Source organism: Halyomorpha halys, unplaced genomic scaffold, assembly GCF_000696795.3.
Source record: "Halyomorpha halys isolate HHAL.00 unplaced genomic scaffold, Hhal_1.1 Scaffold284.1, whole genome shotgun sequence".
Lineage (NCBI taxonomy): Eukaryota > Metazoa > Arthropoda > Insecta > Hemiptera > Pentatomidae > Halyomorpha > Halyomorpha halys.
Window position 1 is genome coordinate 1,470,333 of NW_027105232.1, and position 20,120 is coordinate 1,490,452.

The 20,120-nt window shown below is 31.4% G+C and overlaps 2 protein-coding genes across 10 annotated transcripts in view; both read right to left on the reverse strand.

The window, feature by feature from the left end:
- LOC106680725 (uncharacterized) overlaps positions 1–19,459 on the reverse strand; it is a 23,014-nt gene extending 3,555 nt beyond the window's left edge. The window contains exons 1-3 of one of the 9 annotated variants that reach the window (XM_014420624.2): positions 19,211–19,459; positions 8,137–8,291; positions 1,437–1,508 (exon numbers count right to left, since the gene is read on the reverse strand). In XM_014420624.2, the coding sequence (XP_014276110.1) occupies positions 1,437–1,508; positions 8,137–8,140 (76 nt within the window). In that variant the 5' untranslated portion in view covers positions 8,141–8,291; positions 19,211–19,459. Of the gene's footprint in view, positions 1–1,436; positions 1,509–2,528; positions 2,875–2,914; positions 3,054–8,136; positions 8,292–9,495; positions 9,696–9,849; positions 9,956–19,206 lie in introns of those variants that run through there. The other 8 variants (XM_067049908.1, XM_014420625.2, XM_014420626.3 and 5 more) reach the window with 8 other exon arrangements.
- The window catches only part of LOC106680724 (calponin homology domain-containing protein DDB_G0272472), a 312,966-nt gene that overhangs the window by 244,049 nt on the left and 48,797 nt on the right, over positions 1–20,120 (reverse strand). The window lies entirely within an intron of this gene.

Here is a 20,120-nt window from a genome sequence, read left to right on the forward strand (position 1 = left end):
ATAATAATAATAATAATAATAATGAAGGCCTAACGAATCCGAAGGTTCGATGCCGATACCACCAAACGCTCTCTGCATACATCCTTCCAGTGATGCCTCCAAACCCAATTCCACTAAATCAGTTTTAACGCAGTCCTCCCATCTACGTTTCGGACTGCCCCTCGGACGTTTACCCGTTGGTTAAATGTTTATTAACATTTTACGGATCGGCTCGTTACTAAGCCTTACAACCTTACACGACCATCTTTCACGCCACAATGCTATAACTTGAATTATATTTACAGGATGTAGGTACCTTAATTCAGCATTATGTAATTTTCTAAATTCTCCCGTTAATTCATTTTTTTTTGGTCCGAATATTTTGCGTAATACTTTATTTTCGAAAACCTTAAGACGCTGTTCATCCCTTAGTTTAAGAGGCCACGTCTCACGTCCATAAAGAACAATGGGAAGGATGATGGTTTTGTAAATTCTAATTTTTAAGTTTTTCGCATTTCCCGCCTTCAACCTAGCTTTTATTTCCTCATCGATTTCGTTTTTTCTAGTTACTGTAGAGCCTAAATACTTAAACCTATCTACCTGTTCAAATGTATTTCCTCCTATATTTATATCACCGAAATTGCTTGTATTTCTACGGCTAACCATGTATTTTGTTTTATCCGTATTTATTTCAAGACCTAGTTCCTTGTTGGAGTGTATTAGCGTGGTTGTATTTAGTTTTATAGATAAAAATATCATTCTACATATTATAAAACAATTTACTCTTTTACCGTCACAATATTTTTCCTTGGCGTTTTATAGAAGCTTGATGATTCAATAAATGACCTTATGATTCATAAGAATGAACTCACATTCCCACTTATTAAGAATGAACTGATTATTTCGACACTTTTTTACGACTGCCTAAAATTCCTGAGGCACAAACAATAAATTATTTACGCGAGAACAATGATGTTCTTTCTGTGAATACATGGCTATCAGAGTCCTAGATTTGACACATCGCTTCTGTGTTTTTTTAATATTGAAATTCATCTTCGAAGTTCCACAAGTCTTCTCTTTGGGTATTTTAATACGTGCAATCTTCTAATTTTTTTTTCATAAATTAATTTATTAATAAATTCCTGAAAATTACAAGGGCTCGTATTGATTTGTACGCGAATCGAAAGTGAAATTGGAAAACAATTGGAGGCCATACTTTCAAAATAAATTTATTCATTACTTCATTCTTTTGTGTTACAAAATCTTTGTGATTTTAAATATATTGGTAAAAATCTTTTTAGAAATGAAAAGATCGCCTAAAAATGTGAAGGCAGTTAATTTTTGTTTTTTGTTTTTTTTATATGTATATATTAAATGGCCTCAAAATAAACGTATATATTTAATATATGTAACATATATATTTAAAAACTCAGAAAAGATATTTGGCTAGATTATACCTGTTAATGACGAATCACAACGGTTACTTTTACTCAATTTTTTACATAGATCAGATACTTTGGTCATATTACCTGAAACAATAGAAATTATAATTAACCTATGTATATAAAAAAATAAAATTTTAACTATGAAATGAAAGGATAATACTTAAGGAATGTTCACCTTATTATTTCAATAAAAAGAGATATAAATCGATACACAAGCAGTCAATGCTTTGTGTTCATTACTCTACATGAAACAAAAGCTAAAAATATGATATCGTCAGCAAACTACGATTTCATTTAGAATTATTTTACAATTTTATGATTTTGTAAATTTTATGCACAGCAATTAATTGTTATTGTTGGGTTTTTCTAATCAATAGTAAGTAACCTTCTGATATATACTATTATTTTTTTTTTCAATCATCAATATAATGTATATAATAATTTTTAAGGTTGTATGTCTCCTCTAGTGGATTCACGCATTTGCCAACGATATAAAATAATTCATCATACATTACTAAGAAAGAATATATGATGAATTATTTAAATAAATAATTTATTCTAATGGCTAGAAAATGTCAAGATGAAGGTAGTAAACAAAGTACTAGAGTCTGAGTGAAAATGGAAGTATGAATAAAAACTGTTATGCGTGATAAAATTAATAAAATACTATGTTATCATTTTGATTATGCTAAGGTTCTGTTATCAGTCAATCCTAAAATATGAGGATTATGAGATGGTTACTGATAAGAATATCTATGCCATTGCCGCTCGAAACGTCATCAGTTTTTTGTTTAATTTTTGTGAGTGTTTTAATGATTCATCAATATCTAAATATGATAGTGAATAAACCCAAAATTGTAATCAGTACTCTTTAGAAGAGTTCGCCGACAACTGAAGTAAACACTACCGTAAGACTAAACATTTTTTACGACTAACAAAAAAAAACTCTTCTCCAACGTTGATATCATAATTATAAATCTTTTAAAGTATAATTTTATAATTAATAAAACTAATTATTACTTTATTTTACTTGTATGTATTTTTGGTGGTATTATTTTTTTAATTACTAATTATTTGTAACAAAGGTTGAAGAAAAAACTTTACCGCAACGTTACAATAATGTGGGCTGCGGATGCTTCAAATTCTGGCTTAGTGGGCCGCAAAATTACGTAGGTTGGGAAATATTGGTCTGGATACACCACTTTGGTCTCAAATTGTAGAAAATTTAATATAGTTTGTAAGTGTATAACGAGAAATCGCTCTTTCATTGTTAAAAAACTGATTGAAGTGTGCTCTGCCGTGATTTTCGAACGTTTTACAATTTTTGTTCATTTTAACCATGAAAGAGTAATTTTTGGACAAAAATTGTTCTATTCATTTATAAAATAGATTATATCTTCTATAATATGAGACCAAACTGCTACCTGCGGCCCCAATAGTCTTGGAAGCACAGCTTCTCAAATGTTGGCAGATATAAAAAGTATATCTACCTCATTACTGCTCCAGAACCCTCAGTTGTGTGTTTTTGTTCGGTTTTATTGAGAAAACTGATTATAAATTGTTAACTCATAGCCCAGTTTCTAATAAGATTCCTAAGTAATCATCTAAGTAATACGTTGATAAGAACGATTGAAACTACACATGGTCAATTACAGAAAACCATGTGATATGTATTGGAGTCAAGTGTGACCAAGGTTCTATATAACATTATATAAAGTAATATAAAATTAATATTAAAACTTTATAAAGTTTCTTTGAAAAAATACGGAAACTTTTAGAAACTAAATCATCGACATTTTTTTCCAATATTTCTTTAAAATGATAATTTACACAATAGGCAACTGTTTAATTTATTATTTAACTAGACATCAATAAGTAAAAACCTCAGCCTGAAATTTGGGAACAATAAAAAATAAATTCATGCATGTTTATCTAATACCTCAACACTTTTTTTTTCAATTGTTTACAAGTGAGAACCCACAGGTTCCCATTATTGAAAAATATATAGCAATTATTTAAAATCTGCTTCCCACCAAGTGACTTAAATGCCCAGGATAAACCTACGAATCCTTTGTCACTATTTCGCTATTTAGCCTATTTAAATTTTTTTTAAAAAGAAGAAAAATCATTAATTATTAAATTAAGTTTTAAAGACTAAAAAACTATACCACTACTTGTTAATTAAGTGGCAACTCAGTTATGGGAAAGAGAACGGAATGCACCTCCAGAAAATTCCTATAAGATTCCAATAATACAACAATAGTTTGTCATCAGATCCGAGTCTATGATAACATTAATCGAAAACAAGATCATGGTTGATTTATCATCAAATTTGCTGTTACGGAGTAATATAGAATAAAAATAAGTTATTATAATGAAAAACTTATATATTATTTTAAGTAATAATTTGCAAAATAAATAATAAAAGGAAATTACATTATAATACTCGCCATCGAGCAACAGGTGATTAGAATCCTTACAGATTCAAGTCTGGCCAACTACTGAGCGGATTCCTTCCTCTACCGCTAGAGGCAGGGCATGCTCAGCCATTGGTAGACTTAAAATTTGTTTTGACTACGTAAGGTGAATTATGTTTATTTACGGATTTATTATTATCATTTACAAAGGATATGAAAATAGAAATAACGAAGCAACTCTTTTTAATTAGCCGAATACTGTAATTTTAGAGTTGTTTTACTATATTCATCCTTTCTATGATTTACAGTTTTAATAAATTTAAATCAGGTAAATACATTTTTTTTTTATGCTTTAATAAGTATTCTTCTAACTGATCCACATTTCTAAATGATAATTTGGTCTATTAAAGGAAGACTAACTAACTGTCGGATATACTACCATAACATTGCAGTTGAGGGTTTGTAACTCCTCATATTTTTGTTAGGTAACAGTCAGAGATAACGAGATCAGACGACCGAATTTGAAAATTTTGGCTGCAGAATATGATGTAAAATAAGAATTTAAACAAATTTTAACGTTTTTAATTTGTCTCTTAGAGAACTCTTTCCCAAGACGTATTCTCATTTTGTTGACAAACTTCTTCAACAAAAATCTTCCTCTCTTGACCATAATTTTCGACCAAACCACTAAATCGAATGAGTGAATTGTGGTACTTATTCGATAGAGAATTTAATGCTTTTTAATTTTTCATAACGTGACTTTTTCTTAAATAAGTGCCATTTAAGAAATATTGGTAATATAACAAAAATAGTTCTTGAATATCGAGGTTTTTTTGGCTGCCAAGATACTGCTCCACGTTTTGTGACAAAGATCCCTACCTGGGTCATCCAATGACTGGCATATAACGTAACAGTGCAAAGAAAAAGTATCGAAGGTAGTAAAACTAAATACTAATGTTTTCAAAAATAATAAATTGTTAATATTTCATTTCTGGAAATAATTTTATACATGAAAATGTCTCAAAATGAAGAAAGATCATATTTATAAGCAATCGAGTAAAAAGATCCAAAACCTTCGAATCCTGATTAGATTAAGTAAAATAATGTTATTATGAACCTCTAAAAATCAAGAGGCAATGAATTGGAGAAAAATTAAATTATTTATCGTTTCTAGAATTTTTTTTTATATTCTTTTGAATATTCTACTGTATTTAGGCAAACAATACAAGTAAATGTGATAAGCTATATGAAAGAATTGTGAAAACATTATACATTGGTAGCTCTCCAATTACATTTCTATTCAAGAACATCTCCTTTTCAGGGGCTTCAGATATTCAGGAACATAAAAGGAAGCAAAGCTGGAAACAAGTGGGTTTGGGCGGTAGGGGAGCTTTCATGAAAGGATTGTAATGGTTCGGGCTAGATCAGCTAAATTAGGGATTTTGGATTGTAAGGATTGGATACAACTGGAATTAGATGGTTTAGTGGAACCCTAAAGCTCCACTCCCTAAGTTCAAATAGATCTGATTAAAAAAATGAAAATCAGTATTTGGTTTCATTGATACGAAGATCGGACTGTTTGTCTATTAAATGTTGTAACTGTCGGAATCCACGACCAGTTTCCTGCGATTCTGAGTTAGTCGTTTGTCCAGTTTTAGACCTAGATAACGGATTTGTTCGACAGAGACAAGTGGAATGTCATTAAGGGGTAGATACAGCTGAGTTTACGACAAAGAGTAATGGGGATTTGAAGGAATCAGTTGGGGTTTATTTTCATCCCCCAGTATTGACATCATTTTTCAAGGGTTGTAACCTGGGATCGGGGAGTTTGGGATGCAATAAACAGGACATTATTCTCTGAGAACACGCATGTATCATCGGTATATGTGGTGAGGATAGTGTTGGGGCGTCAGCTGTATAGAATTTGTTAGAAGGATGAGACCAAGCATACTCCCTCGAAGAACACCAGCGGACTTAGAAATAACTATTACTGTGATTTGCTTAGAATAATCTATCAGTGAGGTAGGAACGAATGATGTGAAAGTAGGTACGAAATAGGAATATACGGAGTTTGTAAAGCAGTCCCGGGTGCCTGCCTCGATCAAAAACAAATGAAGAATTAAAAAAGAAACAGTCTGTTCGGTTACTTTTTTGCTCTTCTTTTCCGAAAATCTGTAATTAGTGAAAACAAGTTTGGCAATAGAAGGCTGCAGTATTGATTGAAATCAGTATATAAAGATATTTCGCTTAGTAAACAACAAATCCCTAAAATGTTAATTTGCGCTGAAGCAATTAAAAAAGGAATGAATAGTCGAAGACAAAGTTGCAAGGATTGTGTTATTGTGGATGATTACAGGTGATGTGTTCACTAGACCTCTAATACAAAACCTAAAATTTCCCAAACATTGTTCGGATTTCCCAACTTACAGGTTTGGGGCTCTCCATATGTTGTTGCATACATGCACGGAGAACAAAAATTAATAATTTCAGTATTTCTGTTTTTTACTTCTTTAGTACCTGGTGCTCGTTTCGTTACAATACTGGTTAGAGTTTGTTAGTTTTTAACAGTTGATGATGTGGCTGTATCATTTCGGCTTGTCTGTATCATATGCTTTGTCATTTTTGAGTGATGATTAATAGGTTATTGAGTAGGATCTGTTCTTTTATATTCTAAGTTAAAATATAAAAAAAATATGCGACACAGTTTTTCAGCTTTGCTAATACTGATCAGATTTTAATTATACCAGTTTTGTTGGCTAAATAATTAGATTATCCTTCAAATAAATGTTAAAAATCATCCAGGAGATGTATAGTTTTTAAGTTACTCGACAAACTATTTTTTTTTATTTTAATTTTTTAATATTTTTTTTTTAATCAATTAGAAGCACGATTTTTTAGTAACCCCGCCTTATTGCAAATAAGGAAGACAAACATTAATAATAGGCATAGTCGTTTTTGAGATAGTGATAACTAAGTCAGTGCGTGAATGGTAACTTCTCAATAATGGCGAATCTTCCCACGCCTGGCACTAATAAACAAGTTTTCATTATTATTGTTCTTCATTGACCGCACCCCCAACTATTCTCTTCTCAAGAAATATTTAGAAGTATATAAATACATGCATACAAGAAAAAAAGTACATTAAAATAAAAGTAACAAATATAAAGATAAATAAATATTAAAAAGTAATTAATATAAACATTAACAGACATAAAAATAGTAGTATAAAAAGTAATAAATATATATCTCCAACTATACTCCTGGTAGATACTTTAATTATTTACAACAATATAAATAACTATATAAATATATATAATAATGTATATAAAAAAATATAAATATAAATAATTAAAATCAGATTAGTGTTGGCAAAAAATGGAAACCTGTCGTATTTGTTATTTTGTATGTTATCTTAAAATATTAAAGAACAGGTACCACTCACAAAGTTATTGATCATTATCTTAAAAACAATGGCTGTTGTGTTACTATAACGCTGAAATTAGTAATGGAGGATGAATATATTCAATAACAGGGATTATTTTATTTTAATTTTCTTTAACAAGAATTTAAATCATTTTGCTACTATTTAATTAGTACGATTATTGTGTTTTTTAAACATATTTTGGTAGCTTTAATATTTTTTATTGATATGATTTACGTTATCATATTTTTATTTTATTTATTATATTATTTTTTCCTTTATATACAGTATGAATGGACACATAGAGCTCTAGCAACCATTGATCTTGATTGAAACCGCTTGTTTTTATTGCAAATAAATAAATTAAAGAAAAAAGGACGGGACTTGCACAAGTAATACAATAAATCTTCGTTATTTATTTTTAGTTTCGATTAATAGAATTCATCGGTTACTTCTATTGAATTTAACAAATATACCCATGTACAAAAAATGTACCCATGTATAACAAATGTATCCAAAACAATATATTATACGGGATCACGTCAAAATAAAATTACAAAAAATTAATTAAATTATTTACTAATAATTTAATGGTTTTAGTTAAGAATTTATTAAATTTATTAAGAGCTTCAAAATGATAATGAAGTTTTTAGGTCACGATAACAACGTGACAGTACTGGAGATGGATTCGGAACGTAGATAACGCAACAGATGTAACACGTTGCCAACTTGAAGGAGGGGAAGAACACAGACAATCCCCACTTAGCCTCACTTTATGTCGCCATGACAGTTTCAATGTCAGTGTAATATTAAGATAATTATCAATAATCTACAACTACCTAATAATGTATTAATCATTACGCTAAGTACTTACGCATAATAAAGTAATGAAACTAACCGCCATGGCAGCAAACTAGCAACAAACTCAACAAATAAGGATGGCTTCAGGGATGGTTCGTATTATGGCCACCACGAGCGCTAGTTGCACACGATATTGAAAAAGGCTTACGAAAAACCGTCGAGTTAAAACTTCCAAAAAAAAAAAAAAAAAAATATGAAAGAAATAAACTAGATAAATAAATATTAAAATATCCATAAATAATAAATAATTAAAAAATTAGATTTAATAATAGTTTTAATAATTAGCCAATAATGTCAGTTCCTCTTAATGATTATTAAAAGATATTATTTTTTTTTCTTTTGAAAATAGTATTAATTACTGTATGCCATAAATATGAGAACAATAAAGTCTCCTAACGTAAGAAAAAAAAATCAATAAATATAGATGCTACGCGATATTCGATATATACATTTTTTTGAAATTTAAATTTTCTAATAAATTTAAATTTAAAATATATTAAAGTCTCAATTTAGAGTCAACTCGAAAGAGCTCATGAAGCCTGACAAAAAATATATTGGTATCTCATAAAATGTTGAATGGACAAGTTAAAAAAAAAATACAGATTTTTAAAAATTTAAATAGTATGAAAATCCTATTGTTTATTTTTCAGGCTTACGAGTTACCACAGCTGTTGTAATCATGTCAAAAACTAGCGTAAAAGAAATTTAATAAGTAAAATGTTTCATTCCGGTTATTTTCAAGGACGAAAACATAGGATATCAACATAATTGTAGGCCATTTTGCCCTTGTTTAAATTTTAACAGAGATTATAAACTAATTAATGCAATGTAATTTAAACAGAGATTATAAACTAGTTAATGATATACTAAATACTGCAAACTAGTTAATGTGTTAATGGCTAATGATAAATAATTTGACAAGGGAAAATGGCCTGCAATTAAGTTGATAACCTATGGTTTTGGCTGTGATAGTGTAATAAGATTCTTGAAAATGGCCGGAATGACAAAAGTGTTGAGAAACGAAAATTTGTATTATATATTAAATTAGATAGTGATTTTTTTTTTTAATGTTAATAAATTTAAGATAACTATAATGAATAATATTAATGAAAGGAATATGGTCCGGGTGCGGTAAAAAAAAACTCAAATAGTAGAAATATACTATTTTAATGAGCCAACGTTTCGCCCCACGTTGCAGGGCTTCTTCAGGGCTATTTTGACGGCAGTCAAAACAAAAAAAATGAATAATATTAATATTTGTCTCAAAAACAAAAACAATAATTCCAGATTCATGCAAAAAAGAATTTTGAATGTTTAGAGAAACACAAATTTTAAGTTCACTGTATTTTATTTTTCTGCTACTCATACCTACAAATTTAATTACAGTTACTCTCTTCATTTTTGTTTGTTTGTTTTACTTATCTTGTACTCATATTTTTCGTTATTCGATTAGCTGGGCCAACCCCCTTGGTATGCATCTAGACTAAATAAATACATTTTAAAAAATACAGTTTTATAATTTCCTTATGAACGAAATTCTAAAATATTTATGCGGGTTGAAGAGGCTTTTTGAGAACGTTAAAAGTCATATTTGAGACTTTTTTTTTTTTATCAAATCCCTTCTTTTCTTAGTGAAGGATATTAGATTTTTTTCGAATCATAATCAGAAAGGAGTATGCAGACATTTTAAGGGTTTTATTAATGAGTAAGTACGAGAATTAATTACCATAAGAGAAATGATCCAGGAAAACACATTGCAACTCTAACATTATCTTATCAGAACTGACAAGGAACACATGAAGTAAACGTTGTAAGCCTTCATTTAGGAGGCAAATATAATGGATGACTTCAGCGAATCAACTGTATTCCACATACTTTCACAGTTTTAGTCTATGAGGCTATAATAATCAATTCATAAAATTTATTAAATTAATTTCAAATTGCCGAGATACTAGCGCAAAAATAATTTATAAAAAAAAAATGGAATAGAATTATGCATAAATATTTATAAAACTTCAAACAAATCCCATAAAAACCTAATTATACACGATGATTTTTCTTTTAATTTCAAAAAATGTATTTAATTTGAGTGTGGGAAATCGATACTCAAGGTCAATGAGTATTAAGATTCTATGTATTCAATATACATAAAAAAAACTATGTATACAGAACAAAGATAAAAAAAAAGAAGTAAAATTAGCAAAAATAAATAAAACCGGTAGTAATAATGATAAAATAATATCTCATATAAACATAAGTAGTGGAATGAGTTAAAGTAAAACAAGATATATAAACAATCAAGGTAAAGAAAATTAAATAAAAACAAAACAAATTATCTAGAACACAATCGTAACTATGAAGAAGTCTAATCTGATAATATTGCTATCTGCGTTTTGGGCTCTCCCTTGAACTCTTCTCCATCGCCAATCTACCACAGATTATTTTTTTTAGTGACACCATTTTAGCAATACCTAATTGACTGCATAGTGAAAAACGATTTTTTTTTTTTGGTAATATTTTTTCTATCAAAATATTTATTTTCTGGTGGTCAATACAATCGTAAGCCTGTTTGAAATCGATGTCAAAACAGAGGTCACTTAAACTAAATTTTTTTGGAGGGCTTGGCCAGAGAAAAAAGTGATAGAGAATAATAGATAGTCATAATGAAAGAAACAATTACTGTGTATATATTTTTTGCCTTTTTCTGACATGATTTGGAAATTATCTTCAAGTATGGACTTCGGCACGATGGATGCACAATGCTGGTTCTAGTTCGCCCTTAATATTTGATTCACGTCGGGCTCACAGAACTGTTGATAATTTGCCCTTGTACCCTAGTTTGAGTATGTAAGTCAATTAACAGCCAGAAATCATTGTAATAATTGAAGAAAAAATTTGATGAAGGAATTATATTAATAAAATGTAAATCTGAGAAAAAATTAATTTAAAATTTTATTCGCATTTCACTTAATTTTCAATTTTAGTAATCTACGACAACTTATGATTTAGAAACATTAAACTAACTATGTACATAAGAGTAATTAAAATATTCTTCCGAGAAAAAGATTATTTTGTTTAAAATATCATATAGCACATCACAAATTGCAACCTATTCTAGATCTTATATATCGAGAACATATAAACAAATCGATAGTGATTCGATTTTAGATCAATAATAGCCGGAAGTAAGCGTTTTCGAAGTCAAAAGGCAACCTAGTATTGACCCATGAAACAAAAGGCACTGCCTCATCGTTACATGTTACATCGTTGACGTTGACAAAGCACCTTCCGCACTCTTTTGCATTTATCTGAATTCATATCCAGGGTTAACGATACTGTTAACCATGTAATGATAAATGCTGGGATTTATTATCGATATTTTTTATAGCAAGTACATCAGATTATGAGCTAGCCATATTCGATATACCAAGACGCAATGCGGAAATGATTCGAGGAGATCTGAATACAAACCTCAATAATCGAACCATTAAATAATTTAAATTTCTATTCAAGGACGACCAAGAGCTCTCTACCAGATAACCTGAATAACAACAAAGCAGGATGAAAATTCTAAGGAGTCGAAGGGTATAGAAAATGATAGAATCTGGAAACAAAAAACTTTCTAAAATGTAAAATACAGAATTTTTGTAAGATGGTGGAACAGTTTGGAGACCTATGGTTGAATGGTTCTCGCATAAGACTAAATTAATTTATTTTTGTAGCAGATAATTTGAAATGTTATATTATAATACGTAATAATATTTTTAAGGCTCCAATTATTGATTTTTTTCTTTCTCGAACCTTTTTATTAGGTCTCTTTTAAACATTCATCCACATAATTTATGTTTGGAATCTAGCCATATTTTATACTTTCAAAGTACTAGATTTTGATGATCCATCAATAGAATGTATGATTAATACAAAATAAAATGTTTGAAACACGAATGCTACTTACTAGTCCAGAAAGACAAAAAAAAGTCAGAAGAAATTATACATATATATTTTTAACCACAATCCAAATCGAAATGAAATCCTGCTACGCAACTCTATGTGCTCTATGCCGTTTAGAACATCCGGCCAACTACAAAGAGTGTCAGTTTTACAAAACTCTTAAGTGAGTATTTATGAAATCCCGGTAACAACAAGACGACAACCATCTAAAATCATGGAGTCAGCGGTATCCTTCGCAAATATTGTAGCCGAAAGTGAAAACAATAAATGTGAGGCCCTGCCCTAACAATAACTATATATACCTAAACAATATCAACCCCAACCTCAAAATTCATCCAACCAGACTGCTAACATCCATCCTCTCTGAATTTAAATTCCTAGTTACCCCCTGATATCACTACTTATAAATTTAGTATTCTACTTCATCCCTCCCTTCAATAATCCTTAAATGACTCCCATAAAACCTATGGTGTTATAAATCTCAGAAACGAACTAACAGCTTTATTAATTGACAAAAAGGTCGATGTGGCACTAATTATTGAAATTTTACTAATCGGTATACATGGTTTCAAAATACCAAAATACCTAACTTACCGTACAAACCATCCTGACGGTAGAGCACAAGTCGATTCTGCTGTCAATACATCAGTCCCTTTCCCATCATCTGTTCCAATTGCCTAATCACGATTTCCTACAAGCAACAACTTTAGTAATCAAGAATATTTTCTTTCAAAACCCATCTCATGTTCTCATTAAATTTTTTCCTCAATTTCATAGTACGTAGATTTAAGGCGAAGACTTAAACGCCAAGCATAATGCAGTAATGGGGCTCCAGAACCACGAAGACTCGCAGGCGAACTTCGCTATTCGTGGCCTATATCCCAAGGTTTTACCCTTGTTTCACCTACTAACTGGCCAACCGATCCTAACCGGAATCTTGCTATCCTTGTTTTGCTAATCCTCAATGGACTTCGTCCGCTCTACTATTGCATCACACATCTTGAAGAACTTTCCTCTGTTCATAGCCTTTAATCCTAAATGTTTCTCTAACTCCCATTCTTTAACCCTTCCCACCGTTATTCATCAAAGGCCTAGTCAATTGGAAAGTCTTTAGCCAAATCCTGCCCGATAACATTGACCTTAAAGTAACCCTGAAAACCCATGACGAACTTAAAAATGTTGTGTATTCCTTTACTACAAAACTACAGCCAACCGATCCTAACCGGAATCCTGTTATCCTTGTTTTGCTAATCCTCAATGGCCATGGTCCGCTCTACTATTGCATCACACATCTTGATGAACTTTCCTCTATTCATAGCCTATCAATCCTAAATGTTTCTCTAACTCCCATCCCTTAATCCTCCCCACCATCATTCATCAAAGGCCCAGTGAATTGGAAAGTCTTTAGCCAAATCCTGCCCGATAAAACTGACCTCAAAGTAAGCCTGCGAACCCATTAAGAACTTAATAATGTTGTGTATTCCTTTACTACATAACTACAGCCCTACTGGACTGTTTCCCCTCCCAACCACTTTCTAAGAACTTCTGTCAAACATTATTTGCTACAACACCTCATACACTTGTACACAATCCATTTCAGACACTGCACCAGATCACTTGGCAACGTTCCAGACATCCAGCCGACCGCCGTACCTATACTTCTTGATGTAAGGAATCACTGCGAGAATCAGCCACCTTCCATTTCCAGTCCTTTAATCCCCCCCTTTCTGCTCGTAACTATCTGCTATTGTAGATCGCTAAAAAGAATTTTAAAATCCCACCATGATTCACATCCCCTCCGGCGAGACGATGGCTCCTGAGCAGCATGTCCCAAATATAAGGCAAAAGAATTCGCCCAACACCTTTTCAACACATTCATTTCTCACACGGAATCCCATTCCACCTACACCCCAACAGTAGAAGAATTCTTTATGTAACCAATTTTTAAAAACCTGAACTCCTTGAAAATCTCCAAAATACGAACTTCTTACTCCTCTGATCCTACGCCAGAATCTACCCAAAGCAGCAATATTACTACAACTGCATCATACACCCAATTTCTTCTCTTACAGAAACATTCCACTATTATCCTTTTCCTAAAACCTGGCAAACCTTCCCACATCATTATAGACCAATCAGCCTTTTCCTATCGTTTCAAAAATCTTCCTAAAAGAATCACACCCATAATAGAATCTAGTTCATACCTAGTTCTTCGATCCTACCACTCAGACTATTCCCTTTGCGTCCACTGCGGTATAGAATTTTTTAACTGTTGAAGCTGGTGTACTCGACACATAAACCTCAGATATTTCTCTTCATTTTGAAACCTTCAAAATACGAGTGACGTGGTTGAAAGAGAAGCACAAGGATCGCCCTGCTTTTTTCTCCACTCGTGGGGCGCAAACTAGGTTTGGCATTTCCCAGGCTGGATGTAAATATTGCTATAGAGATTGTGCTTAAGATTTTATTTATCGTTAACTTTAATTCTGTTTCATTTTGGCTAATTAATGTTTTTTTTCTTCTATTTCTTATCATTTTATAAATGTGGTATGTATGTGCTCGATGATCCCTATCACCACTGTCTATAAATATATGAAAGAATGTAATGTTACACAATTAAATAAAATAAAATAAATAAATTAAAAATATTTTATTTTATTAATAATACTTTCTACTAATATATATCGTCGGTTTCATATTTTGACGATGAAATTATACTTAAGCTCCCTCAACTGTATACTATAGATAACATGGATAAGCAATTTCTGCTACGTAAAATATTATAGAAAATGATTTTGAGCACATTGGTTTGAGGGTCCCAGAGCACTTGGTTCAAATCATCATGGGTCCAATTCCCACCTGGTACTGACCTTTATACTTAATATTTATTTCACTGCGCCACAAAAAATGAGTACTGACATTTCTACTGAGAGAGTGTTAAGATATTCGATAGAAGACTTGAGAAAAAAAAAAAAGTATGTTTTTGCTGATATTTTCTGTTACCGACAATACTCAATAATCTTATATTATTACCCTTAAACTTGAGTCAATTAAAAACTATTAAAAAAACCTACCCCTATACTCTTCCTTTTTTTCAGTGCTTGAAATACTGTCGTCCGAAGCCAAATCCCTTAGCACAAACACCTAAAACAATGAGTTTTACTTGGCGTAATCCAAATAATAGGTATAATGGTGGCCTACATCAGTTCGTTAGGTCGTTGCTACCTGAAGGGTCAACACACAACACATCCCTTCCCGAAGAGTACCGGTAAGGGAGCCCCCTCCAAAATACGTGTCCTGAACCCGCCCCCCTCCATATGTACCTGTACCTGCTCTTCTCAATACACGCGTACTTAATCGACAAATTATAGTAAGTAAATTTCAGATTCCTCTATAAAAGATAATATAAATAAATTATACGTTTCATATCTATATGTTTCATGATATGTAAATATTCAGTCCATTTCCTGGGTTCGAGTCCGGGCGTGATATCGTACTTCGACCCTGGGAGTCGTGAAACCATGAGGGGACCTTAAAGGTTCTATAAAATGGATACTCTTAATCGGGATGGAACATATCTCTCTCAACGGCCATTGGACCAGAAAAATTATTTCCAAACCAACTGAATCCAAAACTGTTCCTTCATGGTTGTAGTAGTACAATTTTTTTATTTTTTATAAAACAAGTTTACCCCGAGGCTGAAGAGAAACTGGCAATATATTGGCTTTATTAAACCTTAATTCAACAACCACCCTCCACACAACAATATTTTCACAGGTAATTAAAAAAAAAATTAATTTCATAGTAAAAGCATAATACCTAATTTTTATAAAGAGATTATTATTTAGAGCTGCGTACTAAATGCGATGATTTGGCCTTCGTCAAAATTAGTCGAAGAACAAATTTAAAAGGATCAAGTTATTTCCTTTCAAATTTTGATTACTTCACTGAAAACTATAAATGACTAATAGTCTCTTCGATGAAGAGTAAAATTGATGACTGCCAACCATGAAGATGGGATGAAAAAAATGGTGGTTTTTCATAACGTAAAAAAAACAAAATCATTAAATTTTTACTTATATATTTTAGCCTATTTAATGGGTACAGTAAATCCCTTAAAGAGTAAATATTAAAGTATTTCAGGTGCACGTCCACTGATTTAATGACTTGCACTGTATTAAAATCTTAAAAATTATTATTGAGTTCCTTATTTGTTCTTTTTCTCGTCTACACAGGACTTTCAATTTTCCTACAACTTTCAATCCAAGTTGTATGACCTGTTCAAAAGTCTTAGTTATTTTTACCCGAAGATGTCAATTAATAGAGTAATTTAATGTAATTGTGGGTTACGAGTCATTAGCGGATTCAGTACCACCCATCTCACGAGAACTTCAAGGCTGGAACTGCCAAGGAACCTCTAGATAACAGCAGACAGATGTTTCTTCTCTCAGCTGGTCGGAGCACATCTGTTCTCTACAAAGAGCCCATACCTGGGTTCTAAGACTGAACGTTCTTTGGCAACAATACGGTTGTACGGGGAGGTTTGTAAGTTTTAATATCCCCATCACATTCGATTTAACCAGAGATTTAGGCTTCTGCATAACGCATAACATAAATGTTATACAACAACGAAATAAACGTAGATGACGAAGAAATTTTCCATAAATTCAGATCAAATTCATTAAGATCAACAAAATATGGAGTCAAATGAATTTTGTTTTTAATTAGCAATGTTACTAATATTTCAACAGAAATTATTGCAGAAAATCAGGCCCTTCTAGAGACATCAATGTAAACGATTCCTTTCGGGAAATTCTGTATTAAAATAAAGATGAGAAAGTATTTTACAATTTATGTTCAAATAAGTTTTTGCACGGTATTTGGTTTTCGTTGAAGGGTCTCTTTTGTACGAAGAAAAATCAGAAATGTTCGGTAAACACCAAAGACACTTTCTCGAAATCCTATAAAATCATAAATAAAAGCTTCGGGTCGTCAAGAGAAGCACGGTCATAATGTTTTTATTTGGAAAATAAAAATAAAAAATCTATTTAATACGGAAATTTGCCCAAATACACAAATTGAGATAAAATTGCCCACAATACATTATACTTTATGCTTCAAAAACTTGACAAAGATCTGAGGTAGCTTTTTTTCCTATCAAAATTGGGAAATAAAAACAAAAATTTCTGACCTATATTCATTATAAAGAACAATCCAGAATAAAAATTGATGTGGTTCTAAAATTGTATTAAGGTATGATAATTTGTTAATAATACTGTTATTTTTTTTTAAATTGTTAAAAACCATAAAGATGTTTATGATAGATTGCCCTTGAGGATGGCCGAAACGTCGGACTTATAAAGAAATATAAATTGTTTTGAGACTAAAATTGGATAACATTTCTTTTATTTAAACAATAATAACCAGTCTCAAGAAAGTGTAAAGAATATATATAAAAATTTTAATATGAACGTATGAAGTATATTGTAGGAAGATAGTCCGGGTGGTATCAAATATATTTAAATATAGTGGTACCAAAATAGTAAAATAAAACTATTTTAATGTCTTCAATGACTTATATCCAATTATTAATCATAAATATTATACTTATAAAATATATAAGTATATTATACTTATGATATTATGGCCAGTTTTTCTCATTTTATTTATTCATTAACTATTTTATTTAAATATAAATATTTAAACCTAAATGATGCGAATTTCTAGATTATGTTTAGTTAAATGAGGCCCTTAAATAATTTCTTAAAAATAATAAAATTTAAATTATAAGAAAATTAAAGAAGGTTTAATTATATTTTTTGTACCACGTACTTCGCTATTGAAATGAAAAATATATTGAATAGATAAGAAGATATTCTTGTACGTTTCTGGCAATCCATGTTCTTCGCTCACGTATTCTCACTTGAAGAATTTATTGAAAATCTATCCAAACTCTAGCGGTTATTGATTGTTTTCTTATATAAGCATATTCTCAGTATTTATAATAGAAAAAATTATATTGTAAAAATAAGCTTTTAAACCATTAAAAAAAAAAATTATTGCCCAAGAAGCAGGATATAACAGCGTAGGGTAACTGTTGTGGCACACCTCAATAAGGGAACCCTCGGTTGTGGCACGCAGTGTAAGAAGATTGGGCACCACTGGCTTAAGATATCATCTTACAGCTTACGGGTTTCATCCACTCGGGCAGAAAGTTTTAGGGCAGGGATATTAGGGAATGATAGATAAATTATTTATGATGTTGTTGAGAGCTGATGAGAAAGGGAAACCCTAGGGAACACCCAGGTTAAATTTCCACATTCTTCGCTTTCATTGGAAGTTACTCAATAATGTTTCAACAATATAGTGTAGAGGAAAAAATAGATTATAGGTGAATGACAGAGCGTAATCGCATTCGGAAAACGTTAAGCAGATTTGGAACATTAAGAATGAAGCAGTTAACAAAATCCACAACGGATATTTAACTTTATGCAGGTTAAATTTAGGCCTCAAGGCTAACTTTTACAACGAGGGGAACCCAGGGACAATCACTAACTTCTCGCTCTGTCCAAGATTAAGTTATAGTCCGTTCCACGGGCCGGGAGAAACTTGGTAAACAAGAGAACATGAAATGCGGGTTGAGTAGCAATATATTTTCGAAGGGGCTCAATGTCACAGCCACACTCGTGACCAGAATGGTCTACTATGTTCCAAGACGAGTAGTGTAGACGGTGGTAATGGTCGCCGAATTTTCATATGTCAAATGAAGGTCGATAATTTGATGATGTATATTGCGTCAGACTGGACATGGACCACACGAGCGTTGGTATACCTTAAGGGCTCAGCTTGTGTAAAGCCAAGCACAGGAGCGTTTAGGCACTTCTTCTCAATACCTTCACAACAAGTTTTGTGTTTACTCAAATTATCTCAATTCCCGGAACAGACTCCAGTAATATCTAGGATGACTCTACCAACCTGCTTTAGTTATAGCAGTTAAGAGAGTTACCCAAATAAGAAACATTGAACTTGAATTTAATTGAGTACATGTGTTAAGCATGTTTTTACCCAAGTCTGTTTTTCCTTACGATGAACGGTAACTAAACAAGTAATCAGTTTTATTATCAATACTCACAAACCTGAGATCTCCAGTAGCCACAAAATTTTCTTTCCGAGGATTAATTCTTAGCTTTGGGATGTTAATAGGCAGAGATCCACGGATGAAATGAGAATAGTAAAAATAAGTTAAACGAAATGTTGAAAATTACAAATTAAAAAAGACTTATGAAGTCAAGAACATTTTTCGGACAATACTATACTAAAATACCTTTACAGATATTAAATATCAGAAGCTCAAAACTTGACATATACGTGTAGTTTATGACCGAATATCCTATTTGAAATAATTATATTTCGAAAACACATGATTGTAAAATTTGTAATATGTAATAATAAAAACGGAGTTGATTCTGGCCCAGGTGGTGTCGCACACATATATGGCATAGTTGGCCTATAAGACTATTTGTTCTCTTTCAGATTCAATAATGCGAGCCGCACAGAAAGTGTAAAATATAATAATAATAATAGCAGCCTTAAAAAAAAAAAAAAAAAATTCCAGCTCTGCTTCTCGGTAATAAGAAATATACAGAATGTTAACCAGTTTCTTCAGCTTAGACTATTGTAAAAATGTATCATAATTTTATAAAATGAATTAAATAAGTGCTTAAAAGTACGACAGAGAGACTTAAATATATTGTGCAGTCGGCCGGAGCATTTTTAAGAACATACATAAACCCTAAAACATGTATTTAAGGTTCCTACAGGGAAAAAACAAACAAAAAAAACACCTCAGTCACTGTCGAAGGAACAATCATTAATTTAATTAGTTTTAAAGTATTATATTTTACAATTAAACTGAGTCTATTTTTTAGGGTCGCCTGGAACAAAATGGCAGCCGAAAAATGGTTTCTAACGTCATCTTATAAATATATATATTTAAATAGTTGACCGTATAATTTCGAAGTATGGAGAAGTTGGTCAAGGTTGCGG